The 17,354-nt window shown below is 38.2% G+C and overlaps 1 protein-coding gene across 1 annotated transcript; it reads right to left on the bottom strand.

Moving 5' to 3' along the window:
- Positions 1-2,625: 2,625 nt before the first annotated feature.
- On the bottom strand, positions 2,626-12,940 carry exd2 (exonuclease 3'-5' domain containing 2). Its single transcript, XM_028437875.1, is given in 11 exon segments — positions 2,626-3,445; positions 4,181-4,549; positions 5,190-5,325; positions 6,649-6,755; positions 6,826-7,136; positions 8,641-8,767; positions 8,840-9,096; positions 9,211-9,373; positions 9,375-9,499; positions 9,501-9,631; positions 12,845-12,940. Coding segments are annotated over 10 exon segments (1,920 nt in total). The 5' UTR covers positions 9,609-9,631; positions 12,845-12,940; the 3' UTR covers positions 2,626-3,228.
- Positions 12,941-17,354: the final 4,414 nt, after the last annotated feature.

The raw sequence follows: 17,354 nt of genomic DNA, 5'->3' as shown, positions 1-17,354 counted from the left end.
TATCTTTTTGGAGCTACTGCTAGGAGTAGGAGTTTTACCTGGGAATTAGAAAAGCCTTACAGTCAATTCAGTGTTTCTTGAATAAAAGAAGAAATAAATGAGAATGATGGCGCAGTCTGAAATAGTGCAACAAAAAAAAAAAAGAATGAAAATAATTCTTCCGTCTAAAGAAGTGAAAAGAAACGTGAGATTTGGGTTTGAAATCATTTCCTTTAGTGTTTCTATGTGTCTATGTTAAATGTTCTTTTGTGGGAATGCACAAAAGGAAGCTTAATATGCAGTAATTTAGTGTGGAAGCTCTCTGTAGTAGATCGGGTGGACACACACACACACACACACACTATATTATATTTATGACGCTAAAGGCTGAAAAACCTGACGCTAACCTCTGTTAGCTCTGGATTCTCTTTGATTGCCTTTTTGCCGCTTGTGCCGATGTCTAACAGTGAAATGCACCCGTTCACTCCCATTTGGACCATTTCAGCAATTTTCCTTCACCGTCTAACGTCAGTGGAGAAGATCGATTTAAATCAGTTTAAAACTGGCTTAATGAACAGAACAGTTTCCCACCAGGCCTTCTGCAGTGCACGCTGGGTTGGGAATCATTCATTGGCAAACAGTCACAGCCGTTTGACAGTGTGTAGGGTTTGATTATTGATTGATGATAAATACAGTACCTACTAGGGCTTGGACATTATGCTTTTGTCCACATTTGATTTATATTGTACGACGGCACATTCGGGCCACATTAGAATAAAAAAAAATCTGAGACACTACGAGATTCAAGTCGTAATATTTTGAGAATAGAGTTGTAATTTTATGAGATTAAAGGCGTATCTTAAATAAGTCGTAATGGTATAGTGCTCAGAATTCCCTGTTGAAATGAAGGTAACACCAATAGCCCTGAGATGGACCATTTCCAGCCAGTTCCTCCTCCACTAAAGAGGTTATTTTCTCCTAATCAGTCTGGTTCTTTGGTCTGAACAAAGTGATAACAGTGTTAACGGTGACAATGGGCCAAAAGGCTCAGTATTTCACCTAAAGAGAAGTATAATCACAGACAAGATCAATTACTTTACAGTTTACTCCTGCTTAAAGAAAGGTTAAAATTTAAATTAAAAAAATTCATATGGATGCATTTTGAATCTATCTGAGTATCGTGCAACGTAATATTGCGATATATAGCACCAAATCGATTTTTTTCAACACCCCTAGTCAATTTTTAATCTTATAAAACTACGATTTCATTAAGATATGACTTCATTCTCATAAAATTACAACTTTATTCTCAAAATATTACAACTTTATTCTCGTAGTGCCCAGATTTTGATTTTAATGTGGCCCTAATACGCTGTCTTATTATTGCAATTTTAATTTCCTTATCTAAAAACAGAAGTGGAATCATGCACTTCTAGAAACAAAATAAGAATCTTAGTTCCAAAAAACAATGCATGTCACAAATCAGTCGCTCTGACCATGTTATGAACTAGGCCTGGCCAATATATCGAGATTCAAGATACTGTGTATCAAAATTTCTATCTTGGCGATATAGAAATTTACAATATCGCCTATAACTACTTATATATTTTCATTTTATAGTTTATTTTGTATTAAAACACTGAGTCGCTGCTTTTGCTACTTCTCAGAACAGCATAAAAAGCACAATTAGATGGATTTCTGACCCAGACCTTCCCCTAAAGGCCACACTACAGAACTCACTCACACATGCTGTCCCTTAGAGGAGAAAAAGCCAAAAGTAGCACATATTATGAAGCCGTTTGTTAATAAATGTGCCTGTGTCGCATTTTGCATCAGCAAATTTAACCCTGATGAATAGTCTTTCTACCTAGACTATTTAGAGAAGAATAGAATAGAGTTTTGGTCCATATCACCCAGACTTTTTACAAAAGTTGTACATAAACCGTCCCAAAATGACAGATTTAAACTCAAACTGAATGTTTCTCTGTGTGTGTGTGTGTCCACCCTCAGAGGTTTCACTTTGATGCAGTAAAGATGTCAGTGACGTCAGGATTGCACTATTCTGTCACCACTCCATTTCTTAGAGGGTTTTCCACCCAAACTCGCTCCATAAAGAGAAGTATTTCCCAAAGTGTTCCCACAGCCAACAGGACGTGTGTGTGAGAGATGATGATGAATGAGAGTTCTCTGATGGAATCCCTTTCAGAGACGCAGCCTCGTGTGCAATCGTTCCCACCACAGTGTCAAACACTGTTTGGTTTCTGCACGTTGAGCCATGGGTTTTTATTTATTCATGTGCTTTATTAATTTATTGTTCCTGACTCAACTGTGAAACCAAGAGTTCATAACTCGGATTCAACTTCAGATACGAAAAACATTTGACTGACAGATTGTTCAGATGCCAAAATCAAGAGGCCTTAATTCAGCAAAACTAGATTGTAGAGAAGTCATTCCTGACAAGAAAAAAAAAGAAAAAGTCCAACTAAAGACTCCTTTGACCTGAAAGTCACGAGTGATTCATATATGAAATGTTAAGAAACCACTTTTGTACTCATTTTTACAGACTATTTATTAAACTGTGATTTTGTAAGAAATAAAAACTGATTGTGACGATGTCTGTGTGTTGGTTTGCAAACAAAAAACACGTTTCACATTTCTTTATTTATTTTCATAATTTAAAGTCTTTTTTTTTTCATTTTTCACATCAAAGTTAGCAACTTTTTTTCCCCTTCTTTTACCAGATTGAATTTGAAGTTGTGATAGAAAACGACGTCGTAGTGACAGTTTTTGGTGAAGCGTCCTGATAACGTCTCCAGTCTGGTTTGGGGATTAGGAGGCAAATTAAAACATTAACCATAGAGAAAGTCCTAACCATCAGGAGACGCACACAGGAAGTGACATGATTGACTTGGGGGGGGGGAAATGTAAAAAGTGCCAACTTTACTCTGCTTGGGCCAGAAAAAGAGAAAAAGGGAATCCTGTCCAAACAGATTAAGAAGTTCCTCTCAAACTCAGATAATCAGCTGCTGACCTGCAGGAGACATTTTAAACACAAAGATAAAGAGGAGCAGCTTTGTCTAAAAATCAATCTGCATTTTATAAATAGCCATTTCTATATATTCATCGTAAAAAAGTGTCCATATGCAATTACATGATGTTAATCATGACATTGCACGTTTAGTGTTGAGCTTCAGTTCATGTCGACGGCCTACTCGCTCGCGGCTGATTGGTCGTCTCAGCCGCTCAGTGTCAGTTGAGCTGGATGGGCAGGTCCGCTCCGTACTTGCGGAGGAACTTGCTGTGGTTGTGGGTAACCGACCACAGAGGAGGGAGGTGGCGCGGCCGCATGGTGGACAGGAAGTGCTGCCTCCAGCGCCGCTCCAGGTCCATCAGGCCCTGCAGGCCCAGCTCAGCGTGAGCTCGTACCACCTTCAGACCGTGAGGCACGTACGACTCATTGTAGATTCTGCACAGATGCAGAAACACAGGCTGTAGAACAGCAATAATTTAAAACACGCATCAAACTTGAGGCCCAGGGCCCAAATCTGGCCCTTTAGAGCACGAGTTCTCAACCTTGGGGTCGCAAGACCTTTGTGGGGGGGGGTCACCAGATGCAGAGGTGAAAGTAATGGATTACAAGTACTCACATTACTGTAATTAAATTGCTTTTATGCTTTCATGCTTATTTTTGCCAATTTAACCACATTCACCATTTGACAAGCCCAGTCATTGCCAGTTTAAACTAATTGTTCCAATATTAACACTGACACTGTGGGGGTCAGGGGGTGAAAAGGTTTAGAACATCTAATTAGGCCCGCAGGAGAAAGTAAAAAGACAGAAAACAATAGTGTAAATTACCAAATAATTGAAGATTTCTCAATTTCACCAACTCTCCAATATTTTTAGGAGTTTTCCATTTTTCCTTTGTTTCTACTCAAACTCAATTTTTTCACAAATCTTGCAATTTCTCAAACAATTCCACAAAATTCCTCTAAATGACATTATATTTGGTAACAATAATCAAGATTTTTTTAAGTGAATTGAACAGATAATGAAAACTAGGGCACAATGATGTGAAAGTTATTATTTCCCCCCCACTAAATATCTACAGCAGACTTGGTCAAACTGGTCCAGATTTGACCCCTGAACTAAAATGAGTTTCTGCTACTCAGAGGATAAACAGCGTGAGCTAAACACTCACCTGGTCTCTAAAGATGCTGCGTGCTGCAGGACGTCGTCCATCAGCTCCTGCTTCTCCTCCATGTTCAGGTAGGATTTAATCACCGCCTGCAGCTCTGCTCGTCGTCTCTCTGGAAGTCCTTCTCCAGCGCTGAGCAGAGCGCGGGCCGCAGACCTCACTCTCCAACGGTCAGAGTCCTCCAGGGGTCGGACGCCCTCTTCACAGCCCTGAGGAGCGCTGAACTCCTCGGCCAGCTGCTGCTTCAGGTAGCCGTCGTGCACGTTGGAGGCTGCGTGGCAGCTGGTGCACAGCAGCAGGATGTCGTGGGAGTTGTGGTCCTTCATCTCAGTGGGGAAATGTCGCCTGTACTCGTGAGGTACGATGTTTTTCCTGACAGAGCGGATGTAGAGGCAGCGTACTAAATTAAGAAAATATTATGGTGGCAATTTTGGCATTTATTTCCTTTTATAATGAAATTCTCTTAAAAAAAGCACACGAAAAGCTAAAATAACTCCAATATTATTTTTACTGTTGAATTTCAACCACTGCTGCTGAATCTGGTTGATTTTACATCTGATAATAAGTTACATAAAGTTATGGTTGATAAATATCTACATTTTTAGGTGTAATAATCACAGTAGGTGCATTACTGTCTAATGGGAACAGCTTTGTCTTGTGATTAATTTAAAAATATTGCATTAAACAAGTTGGGACAGATTAATAGTGACATTAGTTTAATGCTAACATTTATTTCACGCCATGTGTGACATGTTAGCTTTTATACTTGGTACAAGTGTTAAATCTGACCATAAGTAAATCTGTGGTTCTTTGTGGTTTGATGACAGTACGCCATGTACTTTTTTACTAGTCTCTTCCTTTTTATGAAGTGGTTAGCGTTAGCTCTTAGCACAGTCACATGTGTCCGCAGGAGGAGGATAATAAGTTGATGACCAAATAATTAGGAGCCCATGCAACAAGGTATTTGGGGGCTAAATTGAGGGCCAAATGGCCCTGATGGCAGAGCTCTGACCTGATGTAGGAGTCTGCTTTTCCACAGGCCACACACAGGTTCTCCTTAGCGGTGAGGTAGTAGTCCTGCTGAGAGTCTGGACGTCCTGACGGCTCGAACAGAAGCCTCACGATGAACGGATCTTCACTCTGAAGAACTGCATTCAGCACAAAGCCTTATGGTCACAATCACACTCACACACGTTTTCCCCGGTAACGGAATCACAGAATCAACTGTTGAATGTTGAAATAGACACAATGTGAATTAAACGTGAGGTTTCTCTAGGAAATGTTTAGCGACCCCTCGCCCCGCCCCCAACATGTGGACGAGTCTCTGCCCAAAACACAGACAAAACGGCCCAAAAACAATACGCAACTCGTCAATCATTCCATAATACAAAGCCGACCAGTTCTCACCAGGGTTGGGGTCAATTACATCTTCAATTATCCACGTTCAACTACAACTCAATTATGGTTTTGGCATTTTTTCCAATATAAATATATATAAAATTGCAAATATTTTTCACCTGAAAGTCAATTACATTCTCAATTACTAAAGTTCAAACTAATCAATAATTTCTGAGCCTTTAATGAATAACTTTATAAACCGTGACCTTCCTCTTGTGTTAGCATCTCTTATGATAACTGGTAAGTTTTGACCCATATCTTAAATTAGCTGTAAAATACACAGAAACATATTACCCATCATGCAATTTGTTTTTCATCTATTGGTTACCTTGTTAGGCTTCCTAATCAATGAAAATATGATATTAATATTTTTGGTGTGGGTGTCAGTATAGCCCTAGATTTCAATTGGAACATGGATCCCCAGATATCTGTTTAATTAAATTGTAATTGACAGTTTCTGTAGAATTTTTAAACCAATTATCTACACTTAATTACAATTTGATTACAACAGCAATGGCTTTTTCCAATTACAACTACAATTACATCATAATTGTAATTAATCATCAATTACGATTATAAGTGACAAGAACCCTGGTTCCCACATAACTCATGTATTTGAAGCTCTGTGACGCTTGTGTACATTTATTTTTTGTCTAATCATTATGTTCTGGAATGATGTCATCAGGATCATTTAAATGAAGTTGAACAAAACTTAATATCAATAAACCTGCTCTGATTCAGTTGGGTGACATTAATGCTGCTCTCATACATATTTATATGACTATGAATATGAATGAATAGAAAGTCAGCATTTATAAATTTGTAGCTTACACATGGTTTTAAATTACTAAATTATTTTTAACATCCATTTTTGTATAATTATATTTTTATTTTGTTTCTCACAGGAATTGAAAACTAAAATTTTGTGGAAAAAAATTTATACATTTCTAAAAAAAAAAAAAAAAACAATTTCAAAAAATTCATGTGAAAAATGGAATTTGGAAAAGAAATCTAATTGTTTTCATAGGGCTCTACACACATGCTTTGGGTTCCAAATAAAGCCGTGAGCACACCTCCTATTCCTTTATCCAGGTACCATTTAGCTTTCTTCTTGTCACAAGTACACAGAGGTTGTCCATCTGGTGCGTGGAGGAAGCAGTTATCGTACAGAGGAGACTTTCTGGAACAAAAAGAGGATTCTATTAGAGACATTTGATCTTTGTGCCCCAGTCTAACCAGTCTCTCCTCACCTGGCTGAATAACCAACACCCAGGGGTTTTCTCTTGTTATTTCTTCGAGGGTCTGAGACTTCTTGATCTCCAGACTCGCCCCCCCCAGGCGTCGGCTGCTTCCGCACCCTCTGCCTCCTCTGTCCGTCACCGGTTCGTTCGTCTGCGTCTCCTCGGCTTCTGAAGGGAACGTCCACCAGGCCCTGGCAGCGTGACGCCAGCTCAGAATAAGAGCTCCCGCTGAAGGAGGCGGGGTCAGCGTCGGGATTCTGACCAATGAGGTGGAGGAAGAGAGCGATGGAGATCTGAGCGTCTCGGGCTGCGTATGTCATCTGAAACAAAGAAAACACGGGTGACATTTCCAGCTTCAGGGAATGACAAAAAAAGCTTCTGGAGAATAAAATAATAATGTAAACTAATTTTGCCCAGATAGAGAATAGTTTGTTATTCATTTGTATTAAATTACCTTTATTGATTACCTGTTCATCTGTCGTGGTACCTCTAGGTAGACCGTGTTTTGTTTGTTCTTGTTAATGTGTTTTGATTGATGTGTATCGTACATATTTTTTTGTAACTTTGCACACAATGGTACATTATGACTGGTATGGTTGTTGATGATTTTATTTTTCTAACTATATAATTTCAATTTTTCTACTTATTTGAATTTTGTTTGTGCGTTTAATTTCTATTCCGTGTATTTATTTATTTACACTGAATTTACTTTGTAAATTTTGTTATTTATACGTGTATACGAACATACTGTATATCTATGGGTATGTGTCTATATACATGTGTATGCATACATTGCTTGTTTCCCTCTTAATTTCATGGGTATCCAATATCTATTGCTTTGCTTGAATATTTGTTTAACACTATTGTTGCTATTATTCCCACTACTACAATTATTCCCTCCGCCAAGAGCGAAGCGCAGTAAGGTTATGTTTTACCCTCAGTTTGTCCGTCAGTCTGTCATTCTGTCTGTCTGTCAGTCCGTTAGCAAAATAACGAGTTATGAACGGATTTGAATGAAATTTTCAGGAAAAATGATAAATGGGACAAGGAACAGGTGATTACAGTTTGGTGATGTTCTAGCTACCAAAAGAAAATATATAGATGTTTATATATCTCCCATTAACTTTCCCATCCACACTGTGGATCTTGTGATGTCATGGGTTCTCTCAGAGTCAAACAGCTCAATGTCGACAGGTAGTCATAAGCACTTGTACTTATACCACAACTCTGTACAGCACTTTGTGATTTTATCTGCAAAAAGCGCTTTATAAATAAACTACTTACTTAGTCATGGTACCATGTTACCGTGACAGCTGCTTGGCTTAGGTCTGCGCTCTCCGAGTGCTTTTAAGTTGCTTGTGTTATTGACTTGTTTTTGTTTACCATTGATCGTGTTTTTCGTTGTTTTGTTTTCAAATGCACGTAATTAAAGTACCAAATGTGGAAATCTCAAAAATTACACATTTGTGAATGCCAAAAATGTGTAATGAAAAGATTATTCCCATGGTTCACAGCCCTACTAGTCTGGGACCCTCTGGTGTTCAATCCCTCTATCCTGTTCTGTTCTCCTCCTCCTGTCCACTAACCAGTTGCCGCAGATGGCTGCCACCTCTGAACCTTGGTCTGCTGGAGATTTCTACCTGTTAAAAGGGAATTTTTTCTCCCCATTGTAGCTGATGCTTGTTCATGTCGATTTGTTGGGTTTTTTTCTTAAGAATCTTTGTATTTGATAGCGCTTCGAGATGACTATTGTTGCAAATTGCGCAATATAAATAAAGTTGAATACAATTTAATCAAAAGGTACGGCCCTACTTTTTGCTCCACCTGTTCCAGTGTGAGTGGATCTGCCTCCCAGTCGCTGCAGCGTAGCTCCAGAGATTTATCCAGAGATACATGTAACAGATCTGCAGCTAGAGACTTCAGACTGAGGCCATTGCTAACAGAAGCTGGCCTGCAACACAAAGAGGAACACGACTAGTTTCAAAGTAACAAATCATCATCACGTGACAAACTCTCCACCTACCTGCGTCTTAAAGCCAGGTAACGCAGGTCCACGGTGCAGGACAGCGAGAGGCCATAATCTCGTGCGAGGCGCTTGCCGTCTTCGTAGCAGCCGACACCCACCTTAAAAACGCGGGGGTCTCTGAGCACTTCCTGTAGGCTGAGGGGGAAGGACTGCTGCTTGCTGCGGAAACCCTGAAGCCGCACCAGGACACACAAACCCGAGTACGAGCACATCTGCAGCAGTGACACAGCAGAGCTTTTCCCCTTCACTGACACCTGAGACACAAAACATCAGCTCACTGGGACATAATGAACAGATGTGTGACAGATGTGTCGTTTTCCTACTGCTTCGTCTGCTTTTTATAGAAACATGCAAAAGGTATTTCTTACACTTTTGGTCTTTACCCATTCACAGTCGAGCCCCAGGACTGGGAGCACCGTCAGGTCCTTCTCCATCTGGGGCCACAGTTGGAGCCACTCCTCTTCACAGCCCACCATCACTGGTTTGACTCCCAGCAGCTGCCCAGAGGACAGACCCAGGACAGGGGGGGGCCGCGTGAGGGGTCTGACACTCCACAGAGTTGTCCTTCTGCTCTGCACATGGGGCTGGCTGGCTGTGGAGGATCTGCTCTGCTCCTGGCTCCTCTGTCACAGGCTCAACCACCTTCTGAATGGAAGGGCAGCTTCTTCCTTTTGGTGCGACACACTCGCCATAGGAGCAGTCCCCCCAGGGTGGCCCCCAGTACTGTGGTTAGAACTGCAGTTAAAGGTGCTCGATGAGACAGCATGACTTAAGCTGGGAAGAGCAGACCTGAAACCAAAACAATAGAAGATGTGAGTCCTAATCAAAAGATACACAAAGAGTCTCAGAAATCAGTTACATTCTAACAGTCATTTTGCTTTGATTTCATTGGTCAACATCAATAGACCTCAGAAACATCTCCACCCAATAAACAGTTGAAGATTTCAGTGAAAGCATTGCTTGGATTCACAACTAAATCCTTATAAATTAGAAATACTTTATTTATCCCAGGGGAAATTACTTGAGGCTTGAGAAATATTACAAATAAAAGAATAAACAAGAAAGAAAGAAGCGACCTAGTCGCTGAAATCATGCAAGTCGGGTGACTTGAAGGGAGTTCGTTTGAAGTCGCATCATTTACATTGTTTTTAAAGTAATCTTTAAATTCAATATTAAAACCACAAGATCCTTTTTCTCCTTTCTTGATGAGGAAATCAGGCCCACGACCCACAAGCTGAAAAGCTCTGCTTTGTAAAAACATTAAAGTGAAACCTCTTCACCCACAAGGAGCAGTGATAGACCGATAAATCGCTCGGACAATATTCTCTGCTGCGTTTTTTTATGTGCATCGGGCGATGCGGGCTACTGCGTTCGCTGATCTGCATTATTTACAGAGAACAGAAATATTTTTTACTTGTTCTACATTAACTGTTTTTAATATTTGTTAAATATTTTTTACTTGTCATTCTACCTCACCTTTATTAATTTCAATTCAAATTGAGACTCGTACCATTTTTTATCATTATTGTGTAATTTTTATGATGTAAATTGAGGGAGAAAAAAAAATCAGCAGTCCGTATCGGTCATCGGCTAAGGCTGATAGACAAAAAAAAAAAAAAAAAAAAAAACAGTATCGGCTCTAAAAAAAAAATCCATATCGGTCCATCTCTAACAATGAGTTAGAATGTAATTTATGATCATTACATTTAAAGGTCATTAATCCATTACCTGACTCATGTTAGTGAGCTCCTATGGAAACTAAGGGTGTAAGAAAAAAATCGATTGGGCGATATATCGCAATATTTCACAGCTGGATTATCATATCGATCCAAAAAATGTCCAAATCAACATTTGTTTTGTTTTTTACAAAAAAAAAAAAACATTTAATAGTGCCAACATATGCATAGCACGTAAACCTCCCAGTCCACTAGGACTTGTTTTTGATATTGGTGCTTGAATTACAGTTATTTACCATTTATTTGTGCTCACAAGTATAAAACAATTTAAATGAGTTATATTTTACACCATTTTGCACTTGTAAAGGAGGAATGTGTAAATATTGATTTGCGATGTATTTCATATTGTTTAGTATCGTCACATGCAAATCGTGATAGTATCATATAATTGTCAGATTCATGGCAATGCTGTAGTGCCCACCTCTAGTGGAAACCTGCCTCGGTTCTTTGGCTCACAACAAACAAACGCTGCACATTCTGAAATAAGAACACACACATTCATACATATACCCTGTGAATCTGCTGAGCTGTCTCTTACCACACACCTCTGTTAAGCAGTTCAGAACGTTAGGCATGTAGCAACAACAAATTCCTCTTTTTACACAGGGTTCCCACATTTTTTTCACAATTTTCAAAAATATTGAACCAAATTCCATGAAATAGTTCTGAAGCGCTAATATCTTTTTCTGCGTATGCATTTCCGGTTTTGCCTAAAAAAAAAAAAAAAAAAAAAAAGGGAAATCTCAGATTTTTTAAAGAAAAATTTGAGTTTTCAATTGGATTTTCAATTTTTTCTTCAATGCACTTTAAAATGACTGCAGACATCAGATTATTGTCAAAAGTGCAACTTTATTGCTGTGATTCTCTTCAAGAGTTAAAATGCATAAAACAATCCCAAAATAAAAAGTAAATGAATCTCTGTCATTCAACAATTACAAGCTTTAATCCAGGTTAAGCAAAGTGCAACAGTAACTTCACAGTAGCTTCAATTTTCTGATTAAGAAATCAGATAACTACAAATTTTATAACATAACATACAATAAAAAAATCTTAGAATCTCAGCATAGTGCAAATAAAAAAATTAAACATGCCTATGCACACATGTAAACAAAGAGGGGGGCGGGCTCACATCGCGCTACTGTAACCCACAAGGACGGAACGAGAAAAAGTCTGAAAAAACTGTGGTGGGGAAAAAATAATTTAATTTCTTTAAAACTCAAATTTCCAAAATAAAAATCATTTTTTATCAACAAATGCTATAAATCGATTAGGGTGCCCAGATCCGATATCTGCCTGAAATCAAATTTCCCGATTTTTATTTTTATTTTCATTCATTTTTTTAATTTATTTTATTCAATTGTAGAATACTGTAGATATTATGTTGAAGGTTAAAATGTATGTAATCAATTGATTAATAATAAATGGGTCAGTTTTTCTCACACCTATTGTTGCTGACTATTGTTCTCTGAGTAACATCACTTGATCAAACCTTTTCTAACATTCCACAGTACAATATAAGTCATTATTTTTTAATAAAGAAAAAAAAAGTATGATTCATGCTGATATCGGATCAATATCGGTATCGGCTGATGCACAAGGCTGCAATATCGGTATCATATTGGAAATGAGCCCTACTTTAAAATACATAAAACTACTAACATTAATAAACCTGAAAAATAAATAAATGAGTGGAATTGGCAGATTTCATTGAAAACATCAGATTCAGTTGTTAACTAAAAGGTATTTAAAAAAAAAAAAAATACATTTTAGAGGATGAGGTATAGATCTGTCTAGATTAAACAGTTGTTGTGGTTTCACTCATTAAACTGACCTCATTATCAGATAATATTGAGTAGTTCCTATTCCAGATATAAAATGATATTCATTGATAGGTATGTGACCGAACAACAGTTAAAAAAGAAGTTCCTGATGCAGAAAATCATCCCTTCATTAGCAGAAAAGAGGAAAGTCGCTGATTGATAAGTACCAGGTGAAAGGTGTTACTGTAACTAAGGTAATGAGATGACCCGGGTGCAGGATTTCCGTGACACCCGTTACCTTAGCTCGCTGTATTTCAATATATTAGTAACACTTTGTGAGGAGGACGTCAACCAACAGATGACATCAGACCTGAAACTAAACAATCATTCTAAAAGCAAAATGGAGTATATTTCAGCCCCAAGATGAACTCTAGCTACATTAGCCGTTTAATAAAGGTAAGTGAGCTTCAGCTGGTCTTCATAATAAAGGGGAGTTTCATTCCTACCTGTTCACGGAGGTAACCGCTCAGTCACAGCCTTACACACCTGCTCACAGCTACGGCTCTTCCGGCCTTTATTTATCAGGGCTCCGCTACACACTGATGGAGTCTGGAGGACAGCGCCCTCTACAGGCCGGAGGACTCAACTACATAACAGCTGCAATGTCGTCCTTGTGAATTAGTTTAGAGGGGAAAAAGAATAAATTAATTAAGTAAATCAATTAAATAGCACTCAAAGTAAAAGTCACAAGTTACTTTTACTCACACGTTTATTTATGGTAGTACATCTTGCCACGGTTCCCTTGTATACAGTAAAAATCTCATGTATAAATATTAAAAAGGAAGACTTGAAATTTTGCACAATTGGAACCTAATTTATTTTCCACAAAGGCATTTGTAAAAAATAAAAGGTTTGTCAAAATGTACAATTGCTATTATTATTTATATTATATTTAAATTAACATAGAGGAAAATAAATCAAAATAAAGAGATTATTAGGTTCTGCTTATGCTGTTTTGGCACCATGCATTACGTTTAATCTGGTTGGTCGACTATGATGTGATTGTTGTCTCGTCATTTCATTTTTTGTTGTCACAATGTCCGTTGATCATTTTAAAACAAAAAATAATAATTTAGTCAGTAGCGGTTGGGTGTAGAAATTCAACTAAATATTTTACATATTTTAAAACGCACTTAAATACAAGTAGAATTACCGATTTAGAAATATATTTAATAAAAGTACGAGTATCCACAACAGCAACTCATTTAAAGTAGCATGAGTGTTATGGTTATCTGTAGAGTGGGAAAATAAGATAGACCAGTGGTTACCACACAGGGGTACATGTACTAGGGGTACTTACAGGAGCAAATTGCAAGGGGTACTCAGAAAGATTTAACAATTAAATTATATAAGTTTATTTTCAGGCTTTTTTTTTTTTTTTGGACAAATTCACCACAAACTATCACAAACTACTATTGCTCAACAAAGTACTACATTTTTTTGTAATTTATTGAAATTATTTTATGCTGTAGAGGCCATTTTATCACATTTCTGACAGATTAGCTACATTTTATAAAGGAGACTGTATTTACTTACTACTCAAGTAATCACATTAAGATGAATAGTATTTTTTTTTTTTTTTTTTCTAAAAAAATCCACTTTAAATTACACATATTGTTTTTAATTTGTAGATCAAGCCTTAAGGAACCAATGTTGGAGACACAGTTAGGGGTTTAGAAGAGCCCACTGCCCCACAATGGAAAAAAGCATGTCAAATTATGGACTCTAAGTATTTAAGAGTCTGCCCCAGTGCAGCTGTGGCTACAATAGTAGTTTACCACCACTAAGTGTGGAGTGAAAGAATAATCCCTTGATTCTGTAAAGCGCTTTCAAAAGAGTGCCCTATAAAAATGATGTATTATTATTATTATTATTATTATTATTAAGATGGGGTACACATGATTTGACAAAAAATACAAAGGAGTTTGGGAAGATTGGGAACCACTGCGGTAGATCATAATAGGAACAATTAACAATACAGTGTTTGTGGAATGGGAAAAATACCAAATCGAATCGCAGTTGGAAAAATAACGATCAGGCTTTTATTTAACTTTAACTCTGCGTGTCCATACTTACTGTGGGTATGACCTTTTCCAATATATAAAAATCTAAATAAACAATAACAATCTGAGGTGTAAGTCTCAGTCATTTGGATTTTTTATTTTCTGACCAACCCGTCTTGCGATATCACTTTTACCCTCAACGATACATCTTGTGACATTCATCTGTTGCACCTTTCGTTATTTGCCACCCACTTTTTATCCCCTACTTGAATCCATCGTAACTCCACCTTAATGGTAACTCTTGCCATCTTATGAAAGGTTTTGTTAAATTTAGATTTAGATATTTTGGATTAAGACAACTTTTATTATCCCAAAGAGCTATTAAGTTATGCAGTTATTAACCCCTTCATGTCTGACACTCCCAAATCATCAGAACATGGGACTTTCCTATGATTCCATGGTCATTTGCATTAAACACATCAAATTTGTGAAACTTAATTATTTATACAGTGTTTATTGCTGGATGGCATATGAATCCAAGTAGAAAATAATTAACCCATTTTTGGCCATTGTTACAAAGCAATTTATCATAATTCTGTCAGCAAGACTACCTGAATACCTGAAGTAAAAAAGAAATAATAATGCAAAATGTTGAAGACAGTAATATGAAGTTTCTCCCTATTTGTCAAAGCCTAGAAATCTAGCAATCATTTATTTCATGTATTCACTAGGCCTCGCTACAATGTCTCATTCAAAGACCTTGGAAGTGAACAGGTGAACATGGCATAGTCACTGAGCTGGCAGATTGTAAACAGAGGAATGACATTAAAGCTGCAGCATGTAGAATTGTGAGACTTGTATAAAAACAACCAGGCTCCACCCTTCCGGTTTCGAAACCTATTGTCCCTTACCGGTGTTCCCATGAACGCTGCAACTACGGAGCTCTTAGAGACTTTTTTCTCTCCATAGAGACTTGTGGCTAATGTAGGGACTTTTTCTGGTGTCATTGGAGAGTTTTCTGATGTTTTAGAGACTCTGACATGAAAGCTTGTATCACTCTCTAGTTATTGATCTCTCCTCCAAAGCAACGGCAGCTGCTGCTGTAGCTCCTCCCCCCCACACTACTCACAGGCAGCAGTGATCCCAGCTGACGGTCAGACCCACTCCACTCGGCATCCAGACTGCAAATGAATTGCATCTGTTCTCTCCACCTTGGATGTGTTTCTATGAGGTTTACACGTGATTCATCTCCGTGAGTCCGTTCCTCCTCAGCGTGTTTGTCCTTGATTCTGTTTCTTTTCCACGTGGGTCTTCCTATTTCCTCTGTCGTTGCCGTGTAACCACTGTGTCTAACGCTGTGATGGAGAGTTCTCCCCATGGAACGTCCACCATTGATCTTTACTACAGAAGACCTGAACACACATCACTTTAGCCAATAGTCATGCCCAGAAACAGCTTGCGGAGCACTCTGTAAAAAGATCTTTGATTGGCTGAAAGGTTGAGTCATGCTCCTGGATTTATAAATCTCATTAATAGGGCCAGGAGGAGTAAAAGTGCCCTGTCAGAACACTTTGTATTACAATATGCTTAAAGGTGATAATAGATTTTTTACCAAATGACACAAAAAAAAAAAGCTTTCAGAGTTTAACAACATTGCAATGACTGTGCGGCAATAGTTCAGGTTATGTAATCTGGAGCAGGTTTAGAGTTCTCTGGAAGAGCAATTGGGCAGAGCGATTTATTTATTGTGTCCTTTTCCCATCCAAAGTCTTCTGGGTTTAGTTGTGGCGCGTCAGAACCGGGATTTTGAAATAGAACTGTCTGAAAATAGGCCCTCATCACATTTTCAATCAAAGCTTCCCTTTTTGGTAGAAGAACATGCAAGTCTGGAAAAGACTAATGACCCTTCCCATTATTCTTACCACATACAAGCAGCCTTATACAAGCTCACAGGCAAACACCTCCTTCACATCAACATATCTGTTACTGGCTAATGACCCTTGACTGGATGGCATTCAGGTCAGAACCCTTGGACTCACCAATCTTCAAAGATTTGCTAGAATCTTCTCTAGCTTCTTAGAGATGATCCTGTAAAATCCCTCTGGCCATTGCTCAAAGTCCTTTAACATTACCTCTCCGATCACGATGGCATTTTCATCGTTGACAGAACTTGGCACTGGCTTTGAAAAGATGCTAGCACATACAGTACTAATTGTGAGTGCTCGCTTGATCCTATTAAAACATAATTAAAACTGGCCTTAAACTTGGTCAAACTGTAAACATACACAACTCTAGTGATGCTTTAGTACTTTTACTGACATTAGGTGCCTTCACAAGAGTGGCTAGTCATGGTCTGATGTCTTTCCTAAGCAAAATAACTTTTAACAAAGGCACGGTAAACATGTGCTTAAAACAATAGTGACTGTACAGGGACATGTGAGTGTTTTTCAGTAACTCGGCCTAGACTAATCTATAAGACATGAAGGGCAAAACAAAAGTGACACCCATAATTCTTTCATGACCAACACCCAGCCCATATGCAAATTTGAGGGGAAGGGTTAATTCCCAATTATAAACTCCAAAAATAATTCTGACAATCTCTTCAACATCACATATTGCCGAATATAAGCAAATTTCAAGTTTGTTCAGAGGAATCTGAAGTATTTCTGAATTTGGCTGTATCCGATATCATGAGTTGCCCAACAGATATCAATAGTCACTGCCCCCGATTCATGATAAGCATGCCCTAGACTACCAGAAAAAGTGAGAAAAAAAACTACGACAACAAAACCATGTTCACTTTGGCTCCCAAACTACAGGCCATACATACATTTAAAGCAGCAAACAAAGACAATAAGAAAAGTCAGTACATTGACAGAGATGCTCTTTTCCACATCAGTTTTGAACCACCATGTAGTTCAGCATCCACAGGGGGGAAAATGAATGAATAAAT

The sequence above is a fragment of the Gouania willdenowi genome, chromosome 22 (assembly GCF_900634775.1).
Source record: "Gouania willdenowi chromosome 22, fGouWil2.1, whole genome shotgun sequence".
In the NCBI taxonomy this organism is placed as follows: domain Eukaryota; kingdom Metazoa; phylum Chordata; class Actinopteri; order Blenniiformes; family Gobiesocidae; genus Gouania; species Gouania willdenowi.
The sequence above is the reverse complement of the archived record's forward strand: the minus strand, read 5'-3'. Positions and strand labels throughout refer to the sequence as shown.